Source organism: Corvus kubaryi, unplaced genomic scaffold, assembly GCF_017639235.1.
Source record: "Corvus kubaryi isolate FWS band 111438036 unplaced genomic scaffold, C.kubaryi_AGA036_p1.0 split3-37173, whole genome shotgun sequence".
NCBI classification, from domain to species: domain Eukaryota; kingdom Metazoa; phylum Chordata; class Aves; order Passeriformes; family Corvidae; genus Corvus; species Corvus kubaryi.
Genome location: NW_024582085.1, coordinates 56,859 through 82,523, shown reverse-complemented (window position 1 = coordinate 82,523; position 25,665 = coordinate 56,859). Strand labels below are relative to the sequence as shown.

The following is a 25,665-nucleotide window of genomic DNA, read 5'->3' as shown; positions in this document are numbered from 1 at the left end:
AGTCCAAGGACTGGCGCAAACTAGAGTGGACTGGCTTGGACTTCCCAAGTCATAGGCTGGATAATCAGTTATCACATGTAAAGGAAAAGTCCCTGAGTGCTATCTTGAGCCTCAATTCAGCAAAGACTTTTTAAGCCCAACTTGTCCAAGCCTGACATTGCCTGTGTATCCAACTCTTGAATTATCAGTTGACTGATCAATTGACTCTTTAAGGGTAGTGGTCATTGGCCAAAAGTTCAAGTATGTATCCCTATAATATATGGCAGATGCTAGGAAAGCTTAATGTCAGTTTTAAATCCGGACTGTAAGATCTTTAGTTTTATCCATCATTTTCAAAGGGCATCTTTACCTAGCAGTGTCCAAAGTGGTTCTGTTAAAAGGCTTTTACAAGTTATTCAAACAGCTTAGGGGGAATTCCTTCTCCTAGTGAGCAGCTGCCCTTGGCCGTTCCCCAGGCTAGGATGATGCATGTCTTTGAAAGAATCCCAGCCCCTGCTGGCTTGTGCAGAGGAGCAATGTTTGAGGACAGCAGCAATACTAGTTTTCGCTAGTGTTGATGGTTATTAATCAATCTAACAGTGCACAATTATTTGATTTGCAAACAGTAATACCAGCTGTGAGTCTCTGAGGATCACTTTTCAAGATGTGGTTTTGCCTAACACTTCACATGATAAGAAAATGTGAACAAGTGTCATAGATTTTTCAGTTGAAGGTGTTTTAATTCAGTATCAATTAACCAACTTGTTAAATGCTTCAATTAAAATTTAACAATTTAGACCATCTGAAATGTAACCACTGTTTGTGTTTGCTTAATCAGTTTATAGACTCCTGATTTCAGGCCAGTCAGAAAATAGGCTGGAAGTTGGAATTTGTGTCTTCTGCCACATGTACTCACAGGACTGGCTCTAAAAATCAGGAACTCAAGTAAATGTCTATAATTTCTAAACAAACCTGTTTCATACTGGCATGTGCAGATGGCCTCTGTCCTTCCAGGGCTCTGGGAAAAGGCACAGTCCTGACTCATGGGAGTAGCCTCAGAACTGGCCAAGGTGAGGACCTCTGGACATTGGTGGACTTCTCTCTCCTCTGACCTGTATGTTCTAGCAGGGTGTGCCAGGCCTCTGCCTCTGCTCAGGCAGTCTCTCCAGTCCATCCCTGCTTCCTACCCTGCATGGTTCTTACTGATTTGCTTCCCTTCTTCACTCTTCTCTGCTTCACTTCTGTCTCTTGTCCTTTCTCTGGTCCTCACCAAAGGAAAGACAGAATATTTTGCTACCATCGTGATGGTAGTGGCACTTTTTGCTTTCCCTTTGTGTTTCACTCTTTTCATCTGCCCCTCACTACTCTCTCCAAACTAGTAATGAAAAGCATCTCTTCACTTCCCAATTCTATGGAGTTGATGCCATGAAGATTTTTTGCCTTTTCTTTTATACCCCTGTTATACCTGTTTAGCAACTTCTGTATTCTTAGTGCTTTTTGCCTACATTATTGGACTTGTTTGTCAAGCTGAGAGACTAAACATTTTAGAAGCTTCGTAGCCAGGGATCAGTGTGCCCCAGACCCCAAGGTCCTCTCCAGAACACATTCTATAAACTAAGATAGAATCATCCAGGGGAAGGTTCCTTGGGGAGGGGGTCTCACTTGAGCCTCTCATTGGGGAATCTTTGAGAGATATGCTAATTAGTAAGACCTACAATGATATACCCGATCTTTTGGGGGGGGGGGCATTTTGCGGGGCGCATTTTGATGCATATGGACGTGTGCACCTAAGGATCCTTAAAATAAATACCAAGGTAAAATCCCTTTTCCCCTTCTAACCGTGTTCGACTCTTGATTTTAAGACCAGGAAAAAGCATCAGAGTCCTGCTCTTGATTGTCTTGTCTCAAAATCCTCCATGCTTCAAAATCTCAGTGTTTTCCAAGAGCAGAGGTAGCTGCTCTCGCCCATGTCTATACATTAATGACTTCTAAAATAGCAGCAACCACAAAGGAACAAAAGTTTACTTTTATTTTTCATATGTTATAAACTTTGGGTAGTGAAAGAGAGTTCTTGCACAGACTTCTCTTCTGAGAAATAGATCTGCTGTTCCACTCAGGCCCAGCATGACAGTAATGCATTCCAGAAATGTTTACAATCTTTTTATTCAAAAATGCTGTATTTTTCTTAAAAATGTAGTTAAAAAATACACTGAAACTTTACCTTCTTATTTTGAAAACATACATATTCTTCTTTGCTGCAAACATGAGCAGTGCTGTGCCTTTCATACAAACAAAGTCAAAAGAAAAGAGGTGGCTTGATTATGTCTTTGAGAAGACATAAGAAGAGAAGACATTTGAGAAGAAACTTAACCAGTCAAGCCAATGCCTGTGAAAGGCCACATTAAATGAGGAATGTTGCCCTGTGTTATATCAGATTAACTAAAAAGAATCAACATCACATCTGGGTCTTTGCCAATGTGTTCTATGGAGACAACAAGGACATGCTGCAGAGAACATTGTGGTGTGATCTAAAGATCCACATCCAAAACAAGCTTCTGCCATATGAGCTCCTCACCACACTTAATGTTAGCAGAGCATAGGTGCAAAACCCTACGAGATGGACCAGCAGTGTCCATGGGAGCAGTACAAACTGGACTGGGGAATTACTTGTGCTTTACAACATAGGACTGGAAGACAACAAACAAGCCATGAAGAAAACCGGTCCAGAATAAATAGTCTGCAAAACAATGCCCAAAAGTCTGTTGTATAATAAGCCACTTAGCAAGTACTAGAAGCTTTCTTTCTAATCCATCTGTCACATGATTTTATAGCTGAAAATAATTAACCGCTCACTATTGCTCAACAAGTAGGAGTCTATTTGAAATCACTTAATAACAGAAACGACAGGAGCACCAAGACAAGGTACTGAAAATTTCATTTGGTGTCTGAAAACAGAATTTAATCACATTAACTTCTGGGTTAGAAAGCCCAGATTCAGGGGCAAGAAAGAAGGACTTCTGAGATGGAAGTTACTGTTTGGAGAAATTCTGAAATTTTCTAAAGCATTACATGGTGCTGTATGATGATAAGAGAACAAGGCATCATTCTGTTATTCTCTGATATGGATTCTAAAATATGCATGTGTTACTCAGTACTAAAAAGTGAGAACAGATTATTAAACTGTTGTTTGGATTTATCAGTTCAAGTGTATGTTTTCAAGGTGAATTTAAGAACCTAAAAGTAATACATTGTCCCTAACCATACTTCTCTCTGTGTCCCTGCAAGGGCACATAGCCACTGCTGAATTCACTGCAGAATTCCCTCAGATGCCATCTTCCTTTCTTCTGCTACAATGTGGTGGTTTTGATCTCCTCAGGGCCTTTATAAAAACCCACATGGGTCTTAGCTTTGAAGTTCCGTTTCCTGAACTCCTCTGAGATTTCCAGGAAGGACTTCCCCTTTGTCTCAGGAAGGAAAAACCAAACGTAGAGAGCAGTGCAGACACAGACCACAAGGAATGGGATGTAGCAGAAATGTGCTAGACTTTTCTGAGGAGGAGGAAAAAACAAGACAGTGTTGGTGACATTCTGTATGACGACAAATAGGCATAGACAAATCCCTCTTCCTGCATGGTCTGAGGTCACCCAGGGAATATTTCTGTGCACCCTGGTAAGGGCGTCACATGCCTGGATGCAACAGCACCCCAACAGAGATTGGGAAATTCGACATAGCAAGAACAGTCTTTTGAAATGTCTTTTTCTTGCTTTCTCCCTATACATAATTGTATAGAATGTGAGCCCTCAGTAGGAAATAAAACAGGAATGTATATTGTGGAGTTCTGCTCCCTTTTGCTTCAGGAATCATCTCAGGGAATGGTGCCAGGGTCTGGCAAAGGGAAATTAAATCACATCTTTAGCTCCAGCTGTTCTCAACTGAGGACAGAGGAGGAATATTGATCATCCATGCCCCAAATGATTCAAATCCCAACCTCAAATCAGAAATCACTGTAGGGAACATGGAGAAAATTTGGTTTAGAGGAGTTCTGGCCACTTTCCTCATAAAGATACTTTGCATAGAAGTGCTATCTTGCTGCTCGCAATACTCTCTTTTCCTGGTCACTATCAGAACCTGTTTCTTGTGCAGAACACTAAAGAGCTGCTTTGCTTTGGGAACGCACCACAATGAACGGAAAGGCTGTTCCAACCAGAAATAGATTGAACCAGAGCAGGGAGCCACAGATCATGTAAGCAGCTGGTCGGGACATTTGATCAAAAACTTCTGTGGGCAGAACTCCTGTTACACCAGCTGGAAAAAGAAATGGCAAGAAAGTTAATAATATTGTTGACATTACATTAAAAACAAGAGAACACATCTTAACAAGAATGCCCAATAGGAAGTATGAGGTGAATTTTTTGGTTAAATATTAAGGACTGGGTAATTATTCAAACTTTCTCACATTAGAATGAACTGCCAGGAAAAGTTTTGTAATCCACATTATTCTTATCAGGACCCAACGGTGAGAAAGGCTTATAATTAATTCAACCCCATGGCACTGTAGGGACTGGGACAAGAACTTATTGCCAACTTGTGTGGCATGTGACACTGGCAGCTTGGTTCTATTCTTACCTGCCTTCCTTCAAACTCATGTGAGCAGAGTCTCACATCTACACACTCAGCATGCAAACATCCACAACAGTCTGTGTATTGCCCACCCCCAGAAATGAACAGATTCTGCCAAGAAAAGGCACATTAATAGGCTAACAAATAGATGTGGAAATCGTGCTTCCAGGTGTTTGCAAGAAAATAATCAGATGGCATAGCCAACAATTTCTAGGATTAAAGTGAAGCATTAGAAATGCTGGTTTACAGCCCTAATGGACTGGGCAGCAAATCAGAACCTTGTCATCTGCTTAAGCCAAGAATCACTTCCAAGTACCTTGGCCTAATAGCCAAGAAGACTGATGGGGAATAACACAGAGAGAAATGGGCACAGCCTGGCCCTGCACAACACTGACTTACCAGGGGCATGCAAACCCCTGTGAAACAGCCAAATACCTCGTTCCTTTGAGTGTGCTATAACTAAAGGGGGTCTGAGAGTTTCCATAAGATGCCTGTACACATCTCTAAGCCTCTGCAGTACCCAAAAGTTTCACTGAAAACACTGAGGGAACTGACCTGGTCCGATTCCAAAGCTCAGGATATAGGCGAAAATGCAGGCCATGCTGAGATAAGGCATCCAGCTAATCTGAGTCTACAGCCACAGAGACCAATGGAAAACCAGTGAGGGCACTTACACTTATTTGCCACCACTGAACACCCCAGTCATATAAAAGGCAAAGCCCAACTCCATTCCACTTAAATAATTAAGTAAAGTTTGTTACCTGCTGGCTCAGAGCGACCATGAAGACAATGGCCCATCCTGCCATGAAGGTATATCCCCCAAGAAGCAGTGGCCTCCGACCAGCGTAGTCTATAATCATGTTCTGCACAAAGTAACACAGTGAAATAAAGCAAGATATTTAAGCTGTATTTATAATTCCTGCCTCTTTCCTCTTCAGATTTCAATACTCTGTACCTAGTTTGCTCTACAATAACTTTCAGGATCTTGTCTGCTTCATTGAAAAAAACCTCAAAAGAAAGTTTTGGTGGAAAGACGGGTGTTCAGGGGAGATGAGAATGTCCCAGCTGCACCTAAACTCTGCCACTATCCATATGGTCTCAAAGCAAGAAAGTTACACTTCTTAGAGATTTCAGACAGTGATGGCAATGCAATGTCTGACCAAATACTTCTGCATTGAGCTATCTGGCTGTGGGTGCTGACAGACAGCCTGGCTGCTGTGCTTAAAGGGCTTCCTTGGCATGAAAAGCAATGTAACCCCCAAATTTGTACTTAACAGCCTCCTCCCTGCCAACAGATGCTGCATGTCACCAGAGTGCATTGAGAGTCTCACACAAGTGATGGATGTGATCAGTTCACAGCTTCCTGTGCCGATTACAACATAGGGGATTATGTCCTGAGGAATTCCAGCCTCTTGGAACACATAAGCTGCATAAAAATACATCTGTGGAGAGAAGAAAGTAGAAAGCAGTAAGGAAAGACATCTGAAAATACATCCCATTGTTTTTCCTGAAGGACCATGCAGAGTGACTAATGCCCTGTCATACAGGCTATTTTGACAGCATCCTTCTGAACCTTCCCATAACGCACAGGTGTATTTTGGGAACCAAATATCTGACATTTGAAGATCTCCACAGGCAGAGAGACACTATTTGCTCCTCTCCCGCTGACAGAATGTTGAATCCAAGTGCTCCCACCCATGTCCCATGACACAGTGCTGCTGCTGGCTCCGGTGCCAGGCTGCTTACCGAGTCATTCCCGCAGAGCTGCATGGCACTGCTCAGCACAACGATGCTCACCAGCTGCCACCTCAAAGCTCGATTTTGGAAGAGCTCCCATGGGTGCTTCGCTCTCTGGCCTTTAACAGCAGCCTGTTCTGCCAGTATCTCTTCCAGCTCTGCACTCAGGTCACTGGTACCTCTAAGCTTCTGCAGTGCTGCAAGGACAAGGGAACCTCTTACTCCTGGGCTTTCTCTTCAGTTTGGTGCTCTGCAGGGTAAAGGATCGAGCAGCAGGTGATGGCTGCAGAATGCTGCAGGACAGAGCCTGTGATCATGCTGTGACCTTCACAGAGTTGACCAGCTGTGGTGAAGCCACTTGAAAGATTTGGGGGAAAGGGAGTGCAAATCCCTCACCACTGTTTGACAACTGAGTATCTCCCATCAGTGCCATTTCAGCAGCCATGCTTCTGACTCAGATCTCAAGTGACTTCCCTGGGAAATGCAGGCAATTAAGATGTTCTTGGTACACAGCACATATTTCCCAGAAAATAATTCCAGCCACTATGCATATGAGGATTTGTATGCCACAAATCTAAGTAAATCCTTTAATATGAATTGGCTTCAGATTTGATCCTGAGCTCTTCAACCAGCATTTATTTCACTTCATAGTTACAAAACATATTTGCCATTGTGAACACAAGTCTTACCTTTTGACCCTATTATTGTAGCAAATAAGTCTATTGAAGGAAGATGCCTTTCAATTACCTTAATAGATCAAATATATTTAATATTATAAAATGTTCTTTAGTTTGGAAAGAGGAAGTGATCATATTTACAACTTGATATGAAACTTCCTACATGTAAAATTTGTGGCACCATTCCAAAAATTTTGGGGCCCAAGTCTCATATGTTCCATGAGGACCTAACAGTCACCCTAAACTCACCAGAGATGCAAGATTCTTTGTCTCCACAGTCAATCAAGAGGTATCTGGGACTTTCAGGGAACCAAGGCAGAGCTGTGAGCTGGATCAGGGCGGGAACCACGTTGCTTGCTAAAAGGAATGGCCAACTCTCTTCCCCTCCTAGGAGCTCCCTAGAAAAACATAAACACAATTTACACAGTATTTTCACAACCTCATAAAAGAGGAAGGAAGGAAGGAAAGGAAGGAAAGGAAGGAAGGATTTAATAAGTGGGCTTCTTGCTTTACATTACCTGAGTCCAACAACCTGCCCCAGCACCAACCCCAGGGCTGTAAATGATGCAGAGGTCAAGGCCACAGCTCCTCTGAGCTTCTTTGGGGCACTCTCAGCCAGATACATGGGCTGAATGTTCATGCTTACACCTGGCAAGGCAGACAAATGCTGACCTCAGCTTGTGGGCAGAGGAGACAAGAATAAACGCAGTCAGCCACCTCTCGAGGTTGCCAGCTGCACTCCTCTGTTGCAGACCATGTGATAACTAATCTACCAGTGCTTGCCATTTACCAAACCTTCAATTTCACCCCTATCCCTTGTATAAGCCACTAAACACACATTCAAATATTCATCAGTAGCAGTGGATAATGAAACTGAAACCTGTCAGGGCCTCAGTTCTATGGTCTTTTCAGCACCAAATCCAAGGTTATGTACAATGTTTCCCTCTACTTCCCTCTTTTGAGGGTAATATCATATTTTAAGTCCCTTATATTGATCATTGTTTCCTGGGATGAACTTCTACAAAAGTTTTTGTGATGGTGCTCATGCTGGTGAGTGACTGACATTCTTACAAGCAGATAGGGATCCATTTTCAGCTCAAACTTTCCCCATGCACAGAGATGCTCATGTGTAGTGAGCAAAAACAAAACCCCCCCTGCCTGTGTATGCTTTAAAAGAAAGCCCTTAGAAGCGAAGTATAAAATCTGTATATAAAATTTCTTAATTCACTTACGTGTGTCTGGTCATCCTAAAGGATTAATTGCTTTAATATCTTGGATCATTCCTATTTATATTTCTTCTAATTGTTACCACCTTTGTCCTTCTATACTTCTCATGTTGCCGTACCTGCATTCACGCCAGTAAAAAATCTGCTGAGCATAATCATTTCAAAGGATTTGGCCATTCGGCTGAATCCTGACAAGGTTGCAGCTATGATCACAAAGACGTTGTTCAGCAGCAGAGACATCTTCCTTCCAAGAGAAAAGACAGCGGTGAGCACATGTGTGTCAGGTTCAGTTATCAGGTGCCACCTGCCAAGCCTGGAAGCTCCAGCTGGGCTGCTCAGCCCCACCACAGACCATCCTGGTTAATCCAAGCCCTGTTTGAGGTGTCTGTGTGGCATGGGGTATACCTGCAGTGCTGGCTTTAGGCTCTCTGAAGGTACCACCAGGTTCTCCCCCAGATTCAGGGCTCTTGTGCTCACACCCAGTTTCCATTTGAATGGAGAGAAATATTCCTTCAGCAAGCCATATGTATTTTGGTCTGAAAATGTTAATTTGTTGAAACAGGCAATTTTCATATAATAGTGTAAGTGTTGTGCAACTTTGTCAGAAGGTTTTCATGAGTCCCAGGAGAAATTTCTGCCGAAAACCAGGGAAAAAAAAGAGAGCTCTATTGACCCATACTATTATTATTGCCAGTAATTCTCTCTAGTCCCTGCTCACTGCCTTGCCAGTCAGTCTTTGTTTCTCTTCTTTATGATGGAATATGATTTTATTCCAAGGCAGTACAGGATGAAATCTCTAAAATTTTAGTGGGGTAAGGAAGCCATATCCTTTCAGGTCTTCATAACCTTGAAACTAGTAAGTCATGGGACCTCAAACCATAATAGGGCCTGCTTCATCATATAAGAGGAGCAAACTAAAGTGATAGCACATAGAGGAAAATCTTGGGGTCGAGAGAGAGTGAAGCAAAATCTAATTTCCTATTAGTTTATGTTGGTAACATTGGTTTGGGTTTCTTTTTCTGAAGAGAACTGGGGATGGAGCTGTGTATGAAAGATAGGTGAGATAAGACAGATACTTGTACTTACACACAGAGGAAAAAACCCAAACCACTATGGAGATTTATTGAATACTTCCAGAAATATTTCAGACCAAAAGGTGGATGCACAGCCTGCGAGACATGAGGAGCTGGGATGCTAGCACTGCTCTTTGTAAGCACTCTCTGTTTTTCTAGTGTCATTCCCACCAGTTACCACAGTTTATTTTGAAGAAAAATCCTTAGTCTGATCCATCATGATTTCCCATTTAAAAGCATGGCAGAAAACTGGACACAAAAATTATAGAGATTATGTAGGTGGTTACTGTGATAAGGAGTTCAACTGATATCCTTGTAGCACCTCAGCTGGGCTGGAATGTGATGAGAAGGTAATGTGGGGAAAAAAACCTGTTCCCTGTTGAGTTTTGAGATATGAAATACTGTTTTGTCAGGTAGTTTCTCCCCGCCAACCCAGAATGTTTATAGCAGACTAATCTGTGATAGAAAACTTGTTTTCATTCTTTGTAACTATGGTGGGCATTTTGCTGTAGGGCTCCTAATTCCTCTTAGATTAAGGGAAGCTGCAAGGCTTAATTTAAACTCCAGCACTTCTTACCTTCCCAACATGATGGCCATGGGACCAGCAACCACAGCCCCAGTGAGGCCTCCCAGAGGGTAGGCAGAAACAGTGAAGGACCACAGCAGCAGGACCACGTTGCTCTCCAGGGGAACACCCGTGCGCTCCAGCCAGGTTGTGTTCATGAACGTCTGGATGTACTGAGAGAGAAGGACAGTGCTGCAGAACCTCCAGAGAGGTGAAGGACACTGAGAAAGGCTCCTTTTTAATATATCTATTTATGCTGGGTTTGTGCCTCCAATCTCCTCCTGTTCTTAGATGTGTTTTTAGCAGAGTTTAGGGTATAAAACTGTTGCTGTTGCAGTTGGTTTATATCCATATGTAGTTTTTTTTGATAATCTAAAAATTAATTTCACGGGTCTCACTTTGAATCTAAGGGCAAAAATCAACTTTAAAGGATGCAGGCTGGTAAAATTTTAGATTTTGGTAAAGCAGTTGAAACAAAGCTTTTGAATAAATTCTTGTGACACTAAATGGATGGTTTTTAGGATGGCTTTTGACAACAAAGTCCTGTACTCCAGATGTGAATTTTACAGAGGGAACAACACGTCCTTGCTTCCTGTCCCTCAACAGCAGCAGCCTGCAGATTTTCAGTTGCACACCACTGTCCACAGCCCAACAGAGCCACCAAGGAAGGGTCTGTCTTGGGGGGCAGGCACTTGGACTAGCAGTACTTACTGAGGCTGGAGCATTGATGACGGAGATGTTGTAACCGTATTGGAAAGTGCCTCCAATCCCAGCAGCACATATTGTCAGGATCAGGATCTTGTTCTGAAGCTGAAGAAAAGGGGAAGACAATGGAGGGCTTCCTTGCACAGAATAAAACTACTCAAAAGACATTCAGACTTTGAGCTGGGGGATTTTCCCATGGCCATGTGTATCCAGTGCATTCAGGAGTTATTGGTGTGCTAGTATTTCTATCCTTTCATGATAGTAACACATATTTGAGTTTAGAGTGCCTTTCCTGTGATGCTGCACATGTTATATGGAGCAGACAATGTTTAGCAGTCTATAATTGTGTATTCAGTATTATGATACAGGTGAAATATGTGGCAGACAGTGAGTTCCTATGCCATGTTCAGGTCTCCTTGAGGACATTTCTTCATGAGTATTGCCACTTGCTTATATTGCCAACTGACACCGCTGCTGTGCCTTGGGAAGCACGTGCAGGGGAATGGGCTGCCTCACGCAGCATCATGGGATCGACTGTTGGTATAAAAGTAAGGTCTCTTGACTTTTTGAAGGGTGTAGAACAAGTTGTCCTGGCTGGCCCAACATGGCAGCTGACAGCTAACTGGCAGGCTGACAAGCAAAAACATACATCTTTTTTCCTCTGTTTTGGGCCTGTGCCTTTGGTTTCCCCATATGTAGGTGAAATCCTGTAAGATGCACCCTGAGGGAGTCCTGGGACTGGGAGCTCTGTTCCATGTCTCAAGACCACTCTGAGCATGCTGGGGGCCCCAGCATATCTTTAGCCTGACACCTCCTGCACAATGTTCTGGGTGTCCCAGGGCCAGGATGGCCTTTGCCAGCCCCCTGCTTAAAAACCCCTCCCACTGGGAAAGCTCTAGTGTAACATGAAGAACCCATGCTCAGGCTTGGCTGTTTGCCAGTCAGTGCAGGGCACCTCAGGCCAGATTGTGTTTTGCTACAGGAATATGACTCCAGTGACCTTGAGAACTTAAATAACCCAAAGCTGAGGACCTCTTTCTGCTTTACCTGTTCATTTTCTTCTTACAGAGCTGTCCACTAAAGAAAAGGAAATTTTGGTCTAGTCTCACAATAGCTCTAAAACCACAAATTCAAATAATCTTGGATTTTTTCCTTTCCTCAAAGTGTTTTCTTCTAAATAACTTCCATACCAGCCTGAGACAAAATGTTCTCCCAGGACAAAAATTAAAGCCAAACTATTCCAACCCTGCAGCAAGAGGAGGCTGAGCTCTCTCCTGTCCCAGCTAGCAGCGGGTACATTTCACTTGCACTTTCCATGGCTACACCACTTCCCTGTCTTGTTACTGAGAACTGAGCTAAGGATTGGGCACCTGATATCTCTGCTCTTCCTAATTATTCTAGTTCTCCAGGTGAGAGAGTTTCCTCTCCCTACAATAGCACATTCCTTTTTTAATTACAATGTCTAAGAATGCACCACTCCTGCTCATTTCCCCGCTTTCGTTATAGAGTACCTCCCCCATCAAGTCCTGTATCACAGAGCTCTTTTGTGGCCATGAGCTAAAGTAAAATGGTTTGTTTCTCCCTTCAGGAGCCAGTAAACACTACTGTGCTCAGAGCTGAGCTGTATTTACAGAGTGACCTTCCCAAGCCCTCCTTAACGCCTGGCTTCCGCACTGTTTTCCCAGCCATCATGGTGGTGTGCAGCTGCCAGGAGAGCCATTAGTCTGTCAACTTTATCCCAAGGACTGTGATGAATTGGAAAAATAATTCTACGCAAACCTGACAGTATTTACCCAGCCTTATAAAAATTCAAATTAAAAAAAGTCTCTAAATAATAATAGTAAAATAGATGTTTTACCAGTCTCTGCAGCTTGTTCATCCTCTTTCGTAGGTTTTCCTCTGTCTGCCAAAGGCTCTGGTACTCTCACAGTGCTCTAAAGGATTATTTAAATCTCCAGCATAGGAATGTGTATTTAGTCACCCATTACGTTAGGATAAGACACTTGATTTGGCAGGTGTTTTGCCAGCTGATTTACATTCTCAGAATGGAGCTGAACGTTCATTAGCAAGACAGTTCAATTCATTTTGTTGAAAACCGATGACAGTCCAGGGAAATGATTCTCCAAGATCCAGATCTGTCTAAACCCTCTTGAAGGCCAGTGTGGTTTACAACATAAATTCCTTCTCAGAGCATCTGGCACAGTTAGCAGTATCACTTCTCTGATTAAGTGTGATAAAAGCAAAATTAACTACAATTTTTTTCCCCTGACTGTATTTGTCCTGGAACACAATCTACGATCTGAAAGACAAACCAGACTATTTCCCTTGGTCCTGTCAACGACTGGAATGAATGAAGCCCAAGCCTTTCAAATCCCTGGTTACTCAAGGCCTTTCCCTGTACGCCTGTCTGTGTTCTGGTGACAGACAAGGAATCCAGCTGTTGCTGGAAAGGCTGTGTACAGAGGTACAGAAGGCTGTGGTCCTGTTCCCTCTCCTTAGCCTGGCACAGAGCAAACAGCCACACTTAGAGCACTAGATCTTGTGAAGTACAGAAGACAGCAGCGATGGCTTTGCTTCTTTCTATAAAACAGAAAGGCACTCCCTGGCAGTGGGAAATGGTGAATCCTTATGAATCCTAAAGGTGGAGATGGAGATATATTGCACTGCCAGCAGTAACATTAAGGGGCTGCTTCACAAAATATCTGGCCTTCAGGAATAATCATGGTGTTTTAACATCCTTTCATCCTGCAGAGTGAAATTTGTGAGGTCCCTGACAGATTTCAGAGTATTTGAAATAAGCTAAATGTTTTTAAATGCCTCTTTGTCCCTACTCAGGTTTTACTGCACCCGAACAGAAATATGAACCTATTCCACATCACAGAGGTATTTTCTAGTGAATGTGTAGCTAGGGATGTGGTGCTGCATCAGCTGCAGCCACTAAGTGGCAGGATAAGTACAAAATTTGCTGTATTAGGCTCTGAATCCAACATGCCAGCACTTTGCTGCCTGTGACGTGTGGCAGGGGTTAGATGAATACTTCCAACAGCTTCCCAAACAATAACTTGTTAACTGGGGAACCGACATAACTGTGCAAGCCAACAGACACTGATAGATAGTTTAGGCAGCATATATCGAGAACAGTAATTAATTCAAAAAGGAAAGATCTAGTTTCTTCATGCTGTCTGCTCTGAGCTTGTGACAGTAACCAGAGCTGAGTGAAGTCCTATGAGTAGGCATTGAGATGCTGGGGATTGTGGCACAAGCTGTTCACAAGCCTCCCTATTCCAGAGGGGGCATAAATTGGATTTTTTTGCTGTAGCTAGATCTATGTGCAGCCGGCTAGCTGGAAGTTTCAGGAAGTTGTCCTCTATCTTTTCTAGTAACAGCTGCCTTGATGAGGAGTGAAGGGATAGATTTTTTTTCTTCTACACAGCACCTATATTACCCATGCTTTGGCGCTGAGAGATGCTCACACTGGTTGTGTTTCTAACTGGCTTTTTGCTGCACCTTAAAAACCTCAGCATTCCCACTGTTTCATCCTTGTTGCCAGAGTTTCAGAGCTGCAGTTGGTGTAGATGAGAAATCTCTGGGGTTAGGGTCTGTCACCAGGGTATAACCACTGCTCTGCAGTTACTCAGACTCCTGGTTCTGGAAGCCTTCACATAAACCCGGCAGGTTTCCACAGTACTGTGGGCACCCACCACCCGCTTCCTTCAAATACTCTTTCACTGAAACCCGTCATAATCAGGGTGAAATATGATGCCATGCACATGGAAGAGGAGTTATTTGGAGAACGTGATGGCAGTCTCTGCCTGCAATTATCTGACTGCAGGAGTAAGTGGTAATCCCACCATTAGGAAAGACCATCAACACATGCTCTTTGATCTGTCACGAACTGAGAGGTTCCAATGCTTTAGTCTGTTTTTACACCAGAATTATCTGGACCAGCTTCAAGGGGAGAAAAAGGGCCCCATTTCCATCTGTGAGGCTTGGATCTACAGGATGAATTCTCCCTACAAACGCTACACTGTAAATTGCAGAAGAGATTTGGAGCGGCTCCCTGGCTGGTTGCTGACTTTCCCAAGCTCTAGCCTGGCTATTTTTGCAAACCCTTCTCACTTTCCTCTAAGGATCATCACTGTGAGATACAAAATACCTCTGTTTGCTTGTCCTTACTCTTGCAGAACTCACATAGAATACAGAACACAAATAATAAGATCTGCAAACAAGCAGCTTTCTCAAGAAACATGCAGGTTTGCTGATTTCATGGTGAAAGCAATGTTTATGGAACTTAGCTGTTGAAATGGATTTTCTTTGCAGGAAATTAGTGCCCTGCTGTGACACTATTATTCTCAGTTCCAGCAGTTCACTAATGTTCTTTATAAAAACCCCACAATTTATGTAAGTTCAAAACACTGTATAAGAACTTCAGGAAATGAGCTTCATCATAGAGGTTTCTCAGGGCAGGGACCCAGTGCTGACAGAGCTTCTGCTACCACACAGAGTCACTGGGACACTTTCCAGACCAGTGGAGATACATGGGAGCTGAGTCCTTTGAGGACACAAGGGCTGATACAACCAAGGGAACTAGCTGCTTTCCCTTGCTAGCTAGGATTTTTGGATACCAGAAGAATAGCTGTTATGTTCTGTATGTTGGATCAGCAGTCCGCCTTTTCCTCCTCCTGATAAGCAACAGAGCTTCTCTGGGAAAACTGAGGAAACCCAAAATCCTAAAAATAATTCAAATACCTTTTTTTCAGTCCATTGTGAGCTGTAGGTCATGCTGTGGCTGAACTATTTCCTTTCCTTCCGTCTTTGTATCAGACACTGATGCAGGCAGTTTGTTGAAATTGGGTGACCCGAAGGCCAGAGAGAACAAAGTGCTTGGTTGAACAAAACCTCTATTTCTGTGTGTATGAGAAGAGCATTTACACTCTACCAAATGGCATCAAATGTTGCTGAATGTTCCCATCAGAGGAAAAGAAAACGTGTACAGCATTGTCAGAGTGTCAGACTTATCCTGCTTTCTTATTTAACAGTCCCTTCAGACAGAGCTTTTGATTAGAGCTGTGCCCTGGCTTATTGAGAGGCAGCTGGACTGGGACATGTAGTCCTGCCTCTGGTGAAAACCAAAGTACAAATACCTTTTCTGACTCCTTGTAGGGGTCTTCAGCAGCTGACAGCATGCTCAGTTGATGTGCTACTATTGTGAGCTGAGCATAGACCTCTTTTCATAAGACACAAGCATTGTTTTTCAGTTCCCTTGTTGATTTGGCCACAGTGCTTATGAAATGGATGTTACAAAATAAAGGCCCCTGAAGGATATTCCCTACTGACAGCTGTGGGAGGTGACCTATGGAGTAGGGGACAGATCACAAGGCAGAAGAATTTAACAAGAATTATTAAACACTGGAGAAAAATAACTGTGCAAAGAGACAGACATTTTCTTGTTTGATGTCTTCAACTGATGATCAGAAGCTGTTTTGGAAGAAGTGGTTTATTTGGATATGTGATGAGGCTCTGCTCAAGGAGATTTAAATGTGATCTTCTTTCTCATGATATGCCAGATGCAAAGCTGTATTTTTGAACTAAAAACCATAGGAAATAAAAATAACATTAACTGTGATTTACAGCAAACCCTTTGCAAACCACAAATCCTTGGAGGGCTGAACTCTAAGTGCTATCTTTAGTTTCTTTCTAACAAACACACAAATTTAAGAATCCATCCAGTTCTGTATGATTCACTTTCTCCTGACTTTAGCCATCACACTCCAGAGTTAGCTGATTTGAAACAAGAAATCCTTCAACGAAGGAGAAAGAATTTATATATGGCTATTATATAGGGAAAAGTAAACATTTCAAGTGCCTCAAGCAGTTATGATTACACAGCTTATCTATGCACAACAGCTACATCAAGCTCTCGGCACCTCTTGTCCATGCCACCGAGGACTGAGTTTGGGAGCTGAAATAACCTTCCAGAAAGGTCCCCTGGCTGGTGTGGCTCACTTGTTCCTAGTGCCAGGGCATCAGTCATGTAGAGACCTGTTCTACACCAAGGCTATCAGGGGTCTCAGGCATGGCATGTCCTGGGGAGCACCGTAGGTGAGACCTTGAACAGAACTGTCATGGTCTCATATCCTGGCAGGGGGAGTCTCTCAGAGTGGGTGTGGGGGGGTATCTTTGTTTTCAGATGAAGGGAAGATTTGGGACTGTAAGCAGGGGGGTGGAGCATTACTCCAAGCAAGGGGCTTGGGGTTATGTGGCCTGGGAGTGAACGCTCTCCCTTGAATACCCTACAGCCCAGCTGAAGGAGATGCCTGTGCGTCATCGCGCCAGGTATGACTTGTCACTGTAGGACACATTGCAAAATGTCATCAGATGAAGTTACAAACAAAATGCCAATGGTGTTAAAGAGCAGAGGGCACATGTCACTGGCTGCACACTCACCAAGTGCGTGCCTGGGGGCTGTTTTCCTGCCCCATCAGCTGCAGGCAGGGGTGAGCACCCTGCCAAGGGCGCCAATGCTCATTAGGGCCTGTGCTGACATGGCGCACAGCTCCTTTCATCCTGCAACCCCGGGGACTGCTGTGCTGGGCAAAATGGGAACTGCTGCCTTTAAACAAAGCATCTGTTTATTCTTGAAACAATTAGTGACAGCAGTTAGATCTTGAACTCGTTACTGAACCCAAAACAATTATGATAAAAACAAGTTCCAGATGGGCTCAAAAGGAGTTGTTTTTGTCTTCACTGAATTAGAATGGATTCCATGTCTTCAAGTTCCTCTGGTATTTATGGACAGGAAACATGAATTACACACAATAATTTACTACAAACAAAAGAGATGAATGCTGCAACAGCCCATTTATCTTTGCTCATGTGCCTTCTTGAGGTTTATGTGCTGTTTAACTCATGGGGAGAGTTAATAGCATTTTTTTCTATTTTCTAACTCTGCAGTTTTGGTTTGCAGAAACTGAGACAGGAAGCTGTTGAATTTCTGCTGCAGGTTACTATTACTGAGCCTGCAGATGCAGAATGGGTAAATACTCTCTGGCAAAGAGCTGCCTCTAAAACCATCATGTTTCAGTTCTTCCTTTGAAGGACTTGTGCAAAGGTTACAGTTGGGACTTCTTCTAATTAGTTCCTCTGGCAGCTCCAAGAGCCTGCAGACAGAGACCTTTTTCAAAGCCTGTCCAAAATGGACTGAAGTCTGGGCATCAGACATATTTGTATGGAAACTCTGAGTTTCTGACATCTTGGGTTTTGAAGCTGATGCTGCACATTGACAGCAATTGAACTGCTCCAAAAAGGAAGGGGAACCCAGCAGATGGCAGGAAGCAATGGTACATCACTATGCTACATCTGCTTCAAGTCCCCAGGCAGGGGCAGGAGGACAGGATAAGGCAGGAGGAAATCAGTGAAAAAAACTCCTGGGCAGCATTTTTCTGGCAGTCCTTCTTACCTTCTTGCAGCTGAGACAAAAAGTTTGGCTTTGCTTTTTTTCAGGCTTTTAGTTAGATTTCATGATTTTATAAAAGGCTGCATGACAGCATCACTACGAAGGTGTGTATGTGAACCCAAATATGTGGCTGGGCTGATGGGAACTTGTGGAAGGACATAATTCCAAAAACCCATAAAATGTGACACGGATTGTAATAAAGACTAAAGCTGCCCTGGGTGTACTGTAGTGCATGAAGTCAGCTTGGCTGAGTTCCGAAGGGAGTGAGATCACAGGCAGAAAGCAGCCTGGGAACTCAGGGTGACACTGAGATTTGTTTGGCCTCTCCCAGTGGGAGCTGGTGAGCTTCCCGATGCACTTCATCACTTCTCCCCCTTCCCCCATAAACCTTAGAAAAGAAGCCTTAAGTAGAAGCCTGAACAAATAGAGTTCTCCAGTTTTGGCTAGAAAAGAAGGGAAGAGAAGAAAATTGAGAAACTGATTATTACTTTTTTTTAGATTTTATGCAATGTCTAATTTGCACAGTCTTTCACAGAGAGTAAGTGGGATTGATTATTTGGATTCTCATCTCTGTGGAGCTAGCAAGAGCCTCCTTTCAGCAGAGAGGCTCCCAATACTCATCTCCCAGCCTTGGTTCAAACAAGGACAGGGCAGGAATCATGGTGCATGAACTCAGCTTCTCTCTGGTGCCCATAGGCAGCAAGAGCAGATAGGAAACCTCTAATTCACCACACAAAGGAACAGGATATTTATTCATTTATTTCATTCATTATTCATGTATTGACTCTCAGTTCTTCGAGTCAGTTGCCCATTCTGCTGGGTTGGGAGCCCTGTGGCATGCTGGAGGGCTGAGCTGCAGCAGCACAGCATTTGGGCTGAAACAGCCACATGAATAAGGGCAGCCCTTTGCAGAGCTCCTGGCCTGATGAATTTCCCTGCAAGATCAACTCTTCTCAACTGTCAGAGCTCTCACATCCATCCCAGCTCCCACCAAAAGCCTGTAACCAACCCTATTGACACTGCTGCATTTTGGGGTCCAAGTTCCTCGCTCAAGTCCATTCCCAGGATCCCTAATGCAGCTCTGACCTGAAGCAGTTTCTCCTTCTCCCCCAGCAACATCAGAGGTGGTCTCAGCACCACAGTGCCCAGGGCACTCAGGAGCCCATTCTCTGGTCTAACAGATGCCCACTGGTCTCTTGCCTTCTCCCCTCTCCCTCAGTATGTTGCTTTATCCTCATGTCCTGTCATCTTCCATCTGGGTTTTGTATTTCATCAAAGGGCAGTCGGGGTGGAGATGGTGGAAGACACAAAGACTCCCTCCCCCGTCGGTAATTTTATTTCCCATTAACTGAGGGTTTAAAGGGAAATCTCAGGGCTCATTAAGGCTCTGATGACAGCTTAACCCTCTCCAGCACAAACCCAACACCAGGCCCATTCCTCATCTGAATCCAGGGTGGCTGTAACATTAGACCAGACTCCTGAGCAGGGCAGACAGGTCTGGAAAGCACAGTCGCCAGGAGAGTGAAGGATATCGGGTTTTTGGAGATCTTTATCAACTCCCGTTTTCAGGAGCACTGTCTGTGTTGGACACGCGAGCAGCAGAGAGACTCTGCTCTCTCCTGAGGGCTGAATTCAAGTGCTGCCGCCGTTCCCCAAGTAAGTCGCCCTCGGCACCTGGTGGGACCACACATCTCTCGGTTTCTTCCAGCGACCTTGTGCGACCTCGACAGCCCGGTGCGATCTCGCACAGCTTGGGGAAACGCCTCACTGCTCCAACCAGGAGGCAGGAGAGGTTCTAGCAGGAATGACTGAAAACCCGAAGTCCTTTGTGCCTTAGTGAATACAAGGCCCTTCTGATCAGCGAAGCAACCGGCACACCGGCTGAGGCACCGGCACTGCCGCCCTCTTCCCAGCCCAGCTCCCCGCAGCGGGTTCCTCTCCCTCCGAGCCAGCGGGTGCGCGGGGAACAACGCGCTGACAGCCGCCGGCTCTCGACACTGCGGGACCGCATCTTAGCGCACCGCGGCTAACTCGGCCGGAGCAGGAACCGGGTGCAGGCTTCCCCCGCCGGGCAGGTCACTGTCCCAGAACCCGGGCCTCAGCCCGGGCACTGCCCCGGCCCGCACAGTCCCGCGTGCGGCGTGCCACCCCAGCCCAGGTGCTTCGCCATCCTCTGCCGGTGACTGCCGCCCCCGGAACTCTCGTAACCCGCGCTTCCCGTCCCCGCCCTCCCCCGTCCGCCCGTCCCCGGCGCTGCCGCTGCCATTGGCCCGGGGGCGGGCCCGGGGCCGGTCCCATCCCCGGCCGCGGCGGGTCCGCTCCGGGTTGGCGGCGGCCGCGGGCCGGGGCCATGAGGCGCGTTCCTATTGGCCGGCGCGCGCCGCCTGTCGCGCGGGGATTGGCCGGGCGCGCCCCGCGGGGGCGGAGCGTGCCGGAGGAGCGGGGCGGCGTTAAAGGCGCCGCGTCGGGAGGGCGGCGCGGCGCGGCCATGGCGTACCAGGGCTTCGCGCAGGAGTACCTGGGCATGCCGGCCGTGACCCGCGCCTACACCACCGCCTGCGTGCTCACCACCGCCGCCGTGGTGAGCAGGGACCGGGCCGGGGGCACGGGGTCCCGGGGGGCTGCGGGGCGGGAGTCGGGGCTGGCCGAGGGCAGCGGGTGATAGCAGCTGCTCTGCCTGTCTCCCACAGCAGCTGGAGTTCATCACCCCCTTCCAGCTGTACTTCAACCCCGACCTCATCTTCAGGAAATTCCAGGTGAGGCCTTGCATGGGGTTTGGGGCCCCTTGTGCCTCTTCCCAGCGAGGGGTGAGTGTGACAGGATGGGCCTTGGGTGTCCTGCTCCCTAGGGTGGCCAGGGAGTGCTGTGTCATTCCAAGGGGCTCCTTTCCCACTACTCCAACCTTCCCTGATTGGTGCAAGCTGGGTCATCAACACTGCGTCCCCTCTTGTCACAGGCACCTGCATGGAGATAACTCCTTCCAGCCTTTCCCTGCCACACACCATCTTGGCATTTCCTTTTTTCCTTGACTCAAAACCCATCTCTTCCTTCTCTATTACACTGTGTGTGGCAGCTGCTGTTGGGCTGGTTGGAGAAGGCTTTATTGTAGAGAAGCATGAAAAGTAATTAATTTGGCTCTGGGTGCTGAATTGTGGCTGCTTGTCCTCTCCAGAAAAGTAGAGAAATCTTCTTTCCCACACCTGAAAAGGTGAGATACCCTGATGTATCAGAGTATTATGTAAGGATGTCCTACTAGAGTCTGGTGTCCTGGGGTAGTTCTGAAGGGACAGGTGCATGACTGAGCATTCCCTGTGGACGATGTGATGGGCTGCTCTATATGTGATGAAGAGAGACCTCTGTCCACCTCCTTTTCCCTCTCCTCTCTCTCTTCTCTTTCAGATATGGAGGCTGATCACCAACTTCCTCTTTTTTGGGCCCCTGGGATTCAGTTTCTTTTTCAACATGATATTTCTGTATCCTTTGGTCTCAGTGAAATTCTCTGCTCCCATTTTGGCTTAGATGCAATTCCCTCCATCCATCTTCTTCCCCAGCATGACTTGCCTTGGCAGCAGTCTAGGGCTGTGGGTTCTTCCCTTGGCTCTTTTGAATGGAAGACATGACCCTCCTGCCCCTCCATCTCCGCTTGCTGCGGGGCAGACCTTGCCAAAAGGCTGAGGAAGCTGGCAGTGCTGCTGCTGTGGCTCATGCTGGAGAGCAGAGCCCATTCCTGTGGTGAGCTCTGGCTGAAGCACAGCAGGTGCCTCTTTCTTTCCTTGGGGTCAGTGGTGTGAGGTGAAGTTTGCACTGTTCTGCTCTGGGGCTTGGACACCTGGCTGACAGCTTTCTGGGATGAAATAACTTGCAGCAGCTTATTTCCCATAAAGTCTTGCTGTGGGGCACAGGGTAGCCAGCTGTTAATTTCCTATACTGCAACCCCTCCCTTCTCTCCTGCTCTCAGGTACAGGTACTGCCGCATGCTAGAAGAAGGCTCCTTCCGTGGAAGGACGGCTGACTTTGTCTTCATGTTCCTCTTTGGAGGGTTTCTCATGACAGTATCCTTTTGAGTTGGTTTAGGCTCTTTGGTGTCTCTTGAGGTGCTGTGGATAATGTAGGGCTCTGCATGCTGGTTTTGTTGTGGTGTGGAGCAGGTACCTGCCTGCTGAGCAGCACAGCTGGTTTAGGAACCTTCTTGGTGCCTCAGGGCAGAGGGTCTTGTGCCCCAGGCCTGCCAGGCTCATGTCCTGTGACCTGGGAGAGCTCTGCTGAGCAAGTGGTGCAGGGGCAGTTTCTGGCTCTATGGCACAGTTTGTGCTCCTTGTCTTTCTCACCCTTGTCTTGGCCTGTGCCTCATCCAGTGTTCTTAGAGGACAGAAAAGCTGCCTGTGATTGTGCTGGTGTCTGCAGAAGTGCTGATGCCCCTGGCAAGGAGCTGGGCTACCTCATCCCTGAAGAGGACATGTGGCAGTGTGCTCGGGAAGCTCAGCCTGAAAGGAAGCCACGTGTTCTACTCCAAGAACCTGTCCAGCTGTGACAGGGCCACTGCCTGAGCTCTGGTGAGTGCAGCATGATTGCATGAGGCTGGCTCAGGGCAAAGGCAAGAACATGGAGCCATGAGGATAAGGAGTGGGCTGCCCACATACTCCATTGTCAGCACGTCGGGCAGTGTGAGCTGAGAGCTTGCAACCTGTCAGTAGCTGGAGGTGCCATCACACAGCTTAAGTCGTTTTCATGACACAGTAATCTGATGGTGAAATATCTTTCCCTCCCAAGCATAAGCCTTTTCTGAATGTCTTCTGCTGTCTTATGCAGATGGCTCAGAGCACTGCTGTCTTCACAGAGCTCTGCATGAAGCTGTGTGAGCCATTAGAATCCAGGTGGCTGCAGCAGCCATGTGCTTAACCATGGGTGGATTTGGAGTCCAACTACAACAAGGATAGAGGAAATCTTTGCCCCTGTTTGTCTCCTTGTGCTCTAAAGAAGAGGACTGTGAATTCCAAGAGCCATCTCACTGCTAAACTTCTTCTGTAGAAGACAGATACTGGATGTGAGGTAGTCGTTAAGATATGCCACTGTCCCAAGTGCTGTAAGACTGTGAGAGCCCTTCTTCAAAGGTCATGTTGATGTTCATTTTGTAAAGGTGACTATATGAGCTCTCTGGTCTCTGGTGGTTGTAGACATCAGCTTAATGAGTGAACAACCTGCATGTGCCACTCCAGTGTCTTGTTCTGGGGTGGCATGGAGGGAGATGTGTGTGGGGACAATGATGGTCAGTATATCTCAGCCAGGAAAGGCTTGGTGACGTAGGCAATGGCTCAGAACGCTCTGATCAGCTGCCTCTAGTTTGGGTTTCCTAGTCACAAAGCACCCTGTGCTGCCTGGAGGTGGTGTGCAGGGTGGGTAGGTTTTTCCTTGACTCGGTAGTTCCCAGCTATTTGGGCTCTTTGCCAGCCTGTTTTTCCTGGGCCAGGCTTTCACCATCATGCTGGTGTATGTATGGAGTCGCAGGAACCCTTATATCCGCATGAACTTTTTTGGGCTTCTTAACTTCCAAGCCCCCTTCCTGCCCTGGGTACTGATGGGATTCTCTCTGCTCCTTGGCAACTCCATCATCATTGATTTGCTGGGTAAGTCAAAGCTGGTGGGTGATGGGAACAAGGACACCTTGCAGCCACAGAGCTCAGTTCTCATAGGTGCTACTGGGGCACTGGCACCCTCTCTTGGTTCCACCATACCTAAGATGTTGGGTTTCCTAAAGTGAGTTGGCTGGGTTTCTGGGTGGCTGGGCCTGGGATTTTGCTTGTGACCTGCTTTTTGGTGTGTCTTTCCTGGGGGCAGAAGCTGGATATGGTGAGCTCTGCCTGACACTCAGGCTGTGTCTGGTCTCCTGGATGTGCGGTGCTGCCCCCAGGCTGATGGGCTCCCTGCCTGCTTGTGCTGATCACAGCAAACTACAGCATCCATGGCTCTGGAGGGAGCTGGATGTGGGCACACAGCTGAGGGATTCTTAAGAGTTTTGGCCAGCAGCTCTGGTTCAGCTGGCAAAGGAGTCACAGCTGTGCCTGACCTTGGTGGCATCTCTCCCCAGGGATTGCAGTGGGTCATATCTATTATTTCTTGGAAGATGTTTTTCCCAACCAGCCTGGAGGAAAGAAGTTGCTCTTAACCCCTAGCTTTCTGTAAGTAAAGTTGATTCTTTCTGGGCTTTGCTGTGGGCTTTTTCAACCTAATCACTTCCATAGAAAAGTGTGACCATAAGAGGCAACTGCCTGCTGACGGCACCTCAGCTCCACAGTTCATGCCCTTGCTGCATTATTTGCACATTATATACATGTGTACAGGGCCCATACAGCAGATGCTGCTACCTTCAGCTTTGCTAGTAGAACTAGAGTCTTCTTACTGCTTGTGGAAATGCTAGATGGAAGTAGGATTTTTTCTGATGTATTTTTGTGGTTTAAGAAAGCAGAGTATGTTCTGCTTTGTGCACTGACATTCAAATCTGACCTAGTGATCAAGGAAGGAGGTACTGTCATCACTGTGTATTGAGCTGAGCAGAATGGTGGGTGATGGTGCAATAGGCCAGTGGCTGTGGTATGACAACCTGATCATGGAGGGCCATGGTGTTCCTAGGAGGGCTGGGGGTTTGTCATCCTCAGCTCAGTTTCCTAACCTGCCTGCTTGGTGGGATGGGCATGTCCCTTGCCAGGAAGATGGTTTTTGACACACCTGAAGAGGATCCCAATTACAACCCTCTCCCTGAGGATCGTCCAGAACACCAGCCTAGAGACCAAGACCAGAACGAGCAGCAGCATCCACAGTAACATGGGGGACTTCTTCATGTGGCCTGATTCCTCTCTTCTGGCTGGACTTATGTTGTGGCCCAGAGATCCTACTGGAATAACACCAGTTGCCGTTCTGTTGTGTAGTGTGTCGCTGTTTGTGTGGGTAACCCATCTTCCCCTTGTACAAAGTGGATCCACAGAGCTTTGCACATAAGAACTCCTGAATGCTTACAGAGGTGTTCTAGGGACAGGGACTGAAGTTGTGATGTCTCCTCAGTTAACTGGTGTGGAATAAGTATCAAATGGGGTGTTAAACCAGTTACTCCTTCTGCTCTTAATGACTTGCTGTGTGCCAGGTCACTCTTGCCCTCTGTACAAAGACTGATGCACCTGGCCCTCACTGTTGTGAGACCTCTTTGTGGGCTTTCAGTGAAGTAGTTCTGTACCATGGTAGAATGCAGCTCAGCCTCTTTCTTTCCTTTATGTCCCCCACTCCTTTTCTGGTGGTTGTTTCCAAAGAGTCTTTACATTAAAGTCTTTATTTTTCAGTTGTGTGTCCATTTCTGCCAGGGGCAGAGGCAGCAATTCATCAGGAATTTGCTCAAAACTGCCAGGTTTGGGATTTTCTTTTCTGGTGGGCAAGGCAAAGTTCAGGCTAGCTGAAGATGTCCTTCCCCTCTTCTTTCAGCAGGGCTACAGAGCATGAGAAGGAGTGTGGGGGATGTCTAATTGGATAAAGGGGTGCCTGGGAAAGGACAAAGGGACTGAGCTGGACACTTGATCCAGGCAGTGACTGGAAGCAGCACTTGACACTGGTAATAAAGACTGCACCTGCAGTGTAATTCCAC

The 25,665-nt window shown here is 46.2% G+C and overlaps 2 protein-coding genes across 4 annotated transcripts; one reads left to right on the top strand and one right to left on the bottom strand.

Annotated features, from left to right (window-relative positions):
- Window positions 1-1,986: 1,986 nt before the first annotated feature.
- On the bottom strand, window positions 1,987-12,677 carry SLC2A11 (solute carrier family 2 member 11). Of its 2 annotated transcripts, XM_042015203.1 has the most exons (12): window positions 12,441-12,677; window positions 10,589-10,687; window positions 9,890-10,050; window positions 8,359-8,483; window positions 7,532-7,661; window positions 7,263-7,411; window positions 6,346-6,533; window positions 5,931-6,041; window positions 5,361-5,462; window positions 5,155-5,230; window positions 4,157-4,284; window positions 1,987-3,527 (listed from the first exon to the last, which is right to left on the bottom strand). In XM_042015203.1, exons 1-12 carry the CDS (start codon window positions 12,459-12,461, stop codon window positions 3,327-3,329), a joined length of 1,491 nt encoding a protein of 496 aa, XP_041871137.1. In that variant the 5' UTR covers window positions 12,462-12,677; the 3' UTR covers window positions 1,987-3,326. The 2 variants fall into 2 exon arrangements, with proteins under 2 accessions (XP_041871137.1, XP_041871138.1); XM_042015204.1 differs by lacking the exons at window positions 1,987-3,527; window positions 5,155-5,230 and having other exon boundaries at window positions 4,193-4,284.
- Window positions 12,678-20,488: 7,811 nt separating this feature from the next.
- On the top strand, window positions 20,489-25,365 carry LOC121658325 (derlin-2-like). 2 transcript variants are annotated; one of them, XM_042015106.1, is made up of 7 exons: window positions 20,489-20,619; window positions 20,732-20,794; window positions 21,438-21,511; window positions 21,997-22,090; window positions 23,467-23,662; window positions 24,124-24,214; window positions 24,742-25,365. In XM_042015106.1, the coding sequence occupies exons 1-7, from the start codon at window positions 20,527-20,529 to the stop codon at window positions 24,854-24,856; spliced, it is 726 nt and encodes a 241-aa protein (XP_041871040.1). In that variant the 5' UTR covers window positions 20,489-20,526; the 3' UTR covers window positions 24,857-25,365. The 2 variants fall into 2 exon arrangements, with proteins under 2 accessions (XP_041871040.1, XP_041871039.1); XM_042015105.1 differs by having other exon boundaries at window positions 20,490-20,619; window positions 20,729-20,794.
- Window positions 25,366-25,665: the final 300 nt, after the last annotated feature.

Coding starts and splice junctions, on each gene's coding strand:
- SLC2A11 (XM_042015203.1), bottom strand. CDS start 12,461: ATGAACAAGCTGCAGAGACTG. Junction 10,688..12,440: donor TGAACAAGCTGCAGAGACTG/GTAAAACATCTA, acceptor CCTTTTCTTCAG/CTTCAGAACAAGATCCTGAT. Junction 4,285..5,154: donor GAGCTTTGGAATCGGACCAG/GTCAGTTCCCTC, acceptor TTCTTTTTCCAG/CTGGTGTAACAGGAGTTCTG.
- LOC121658325 (XM_042015105.1), top strand. CDS start 20,527: ATGGCGTACCAGGGCTTCGCGCAGGAGTACCTGGGCATGCCGGCCGTG. Junction 20,795..21,437: donor TCATCTTCAGGAAATTCCAG/GTGAGGCCTTGC, acceptor CTTCTCTTTCAG/ATATGGAGGCTGATCACCAA. Junction 22,091..23,466: donor TTGGAGGGTTTCTCATGACA/GTATCCTTTTGA, acceptor GGTAGTTCCCAG/CTATTTGGGCTCTTTGCCAG.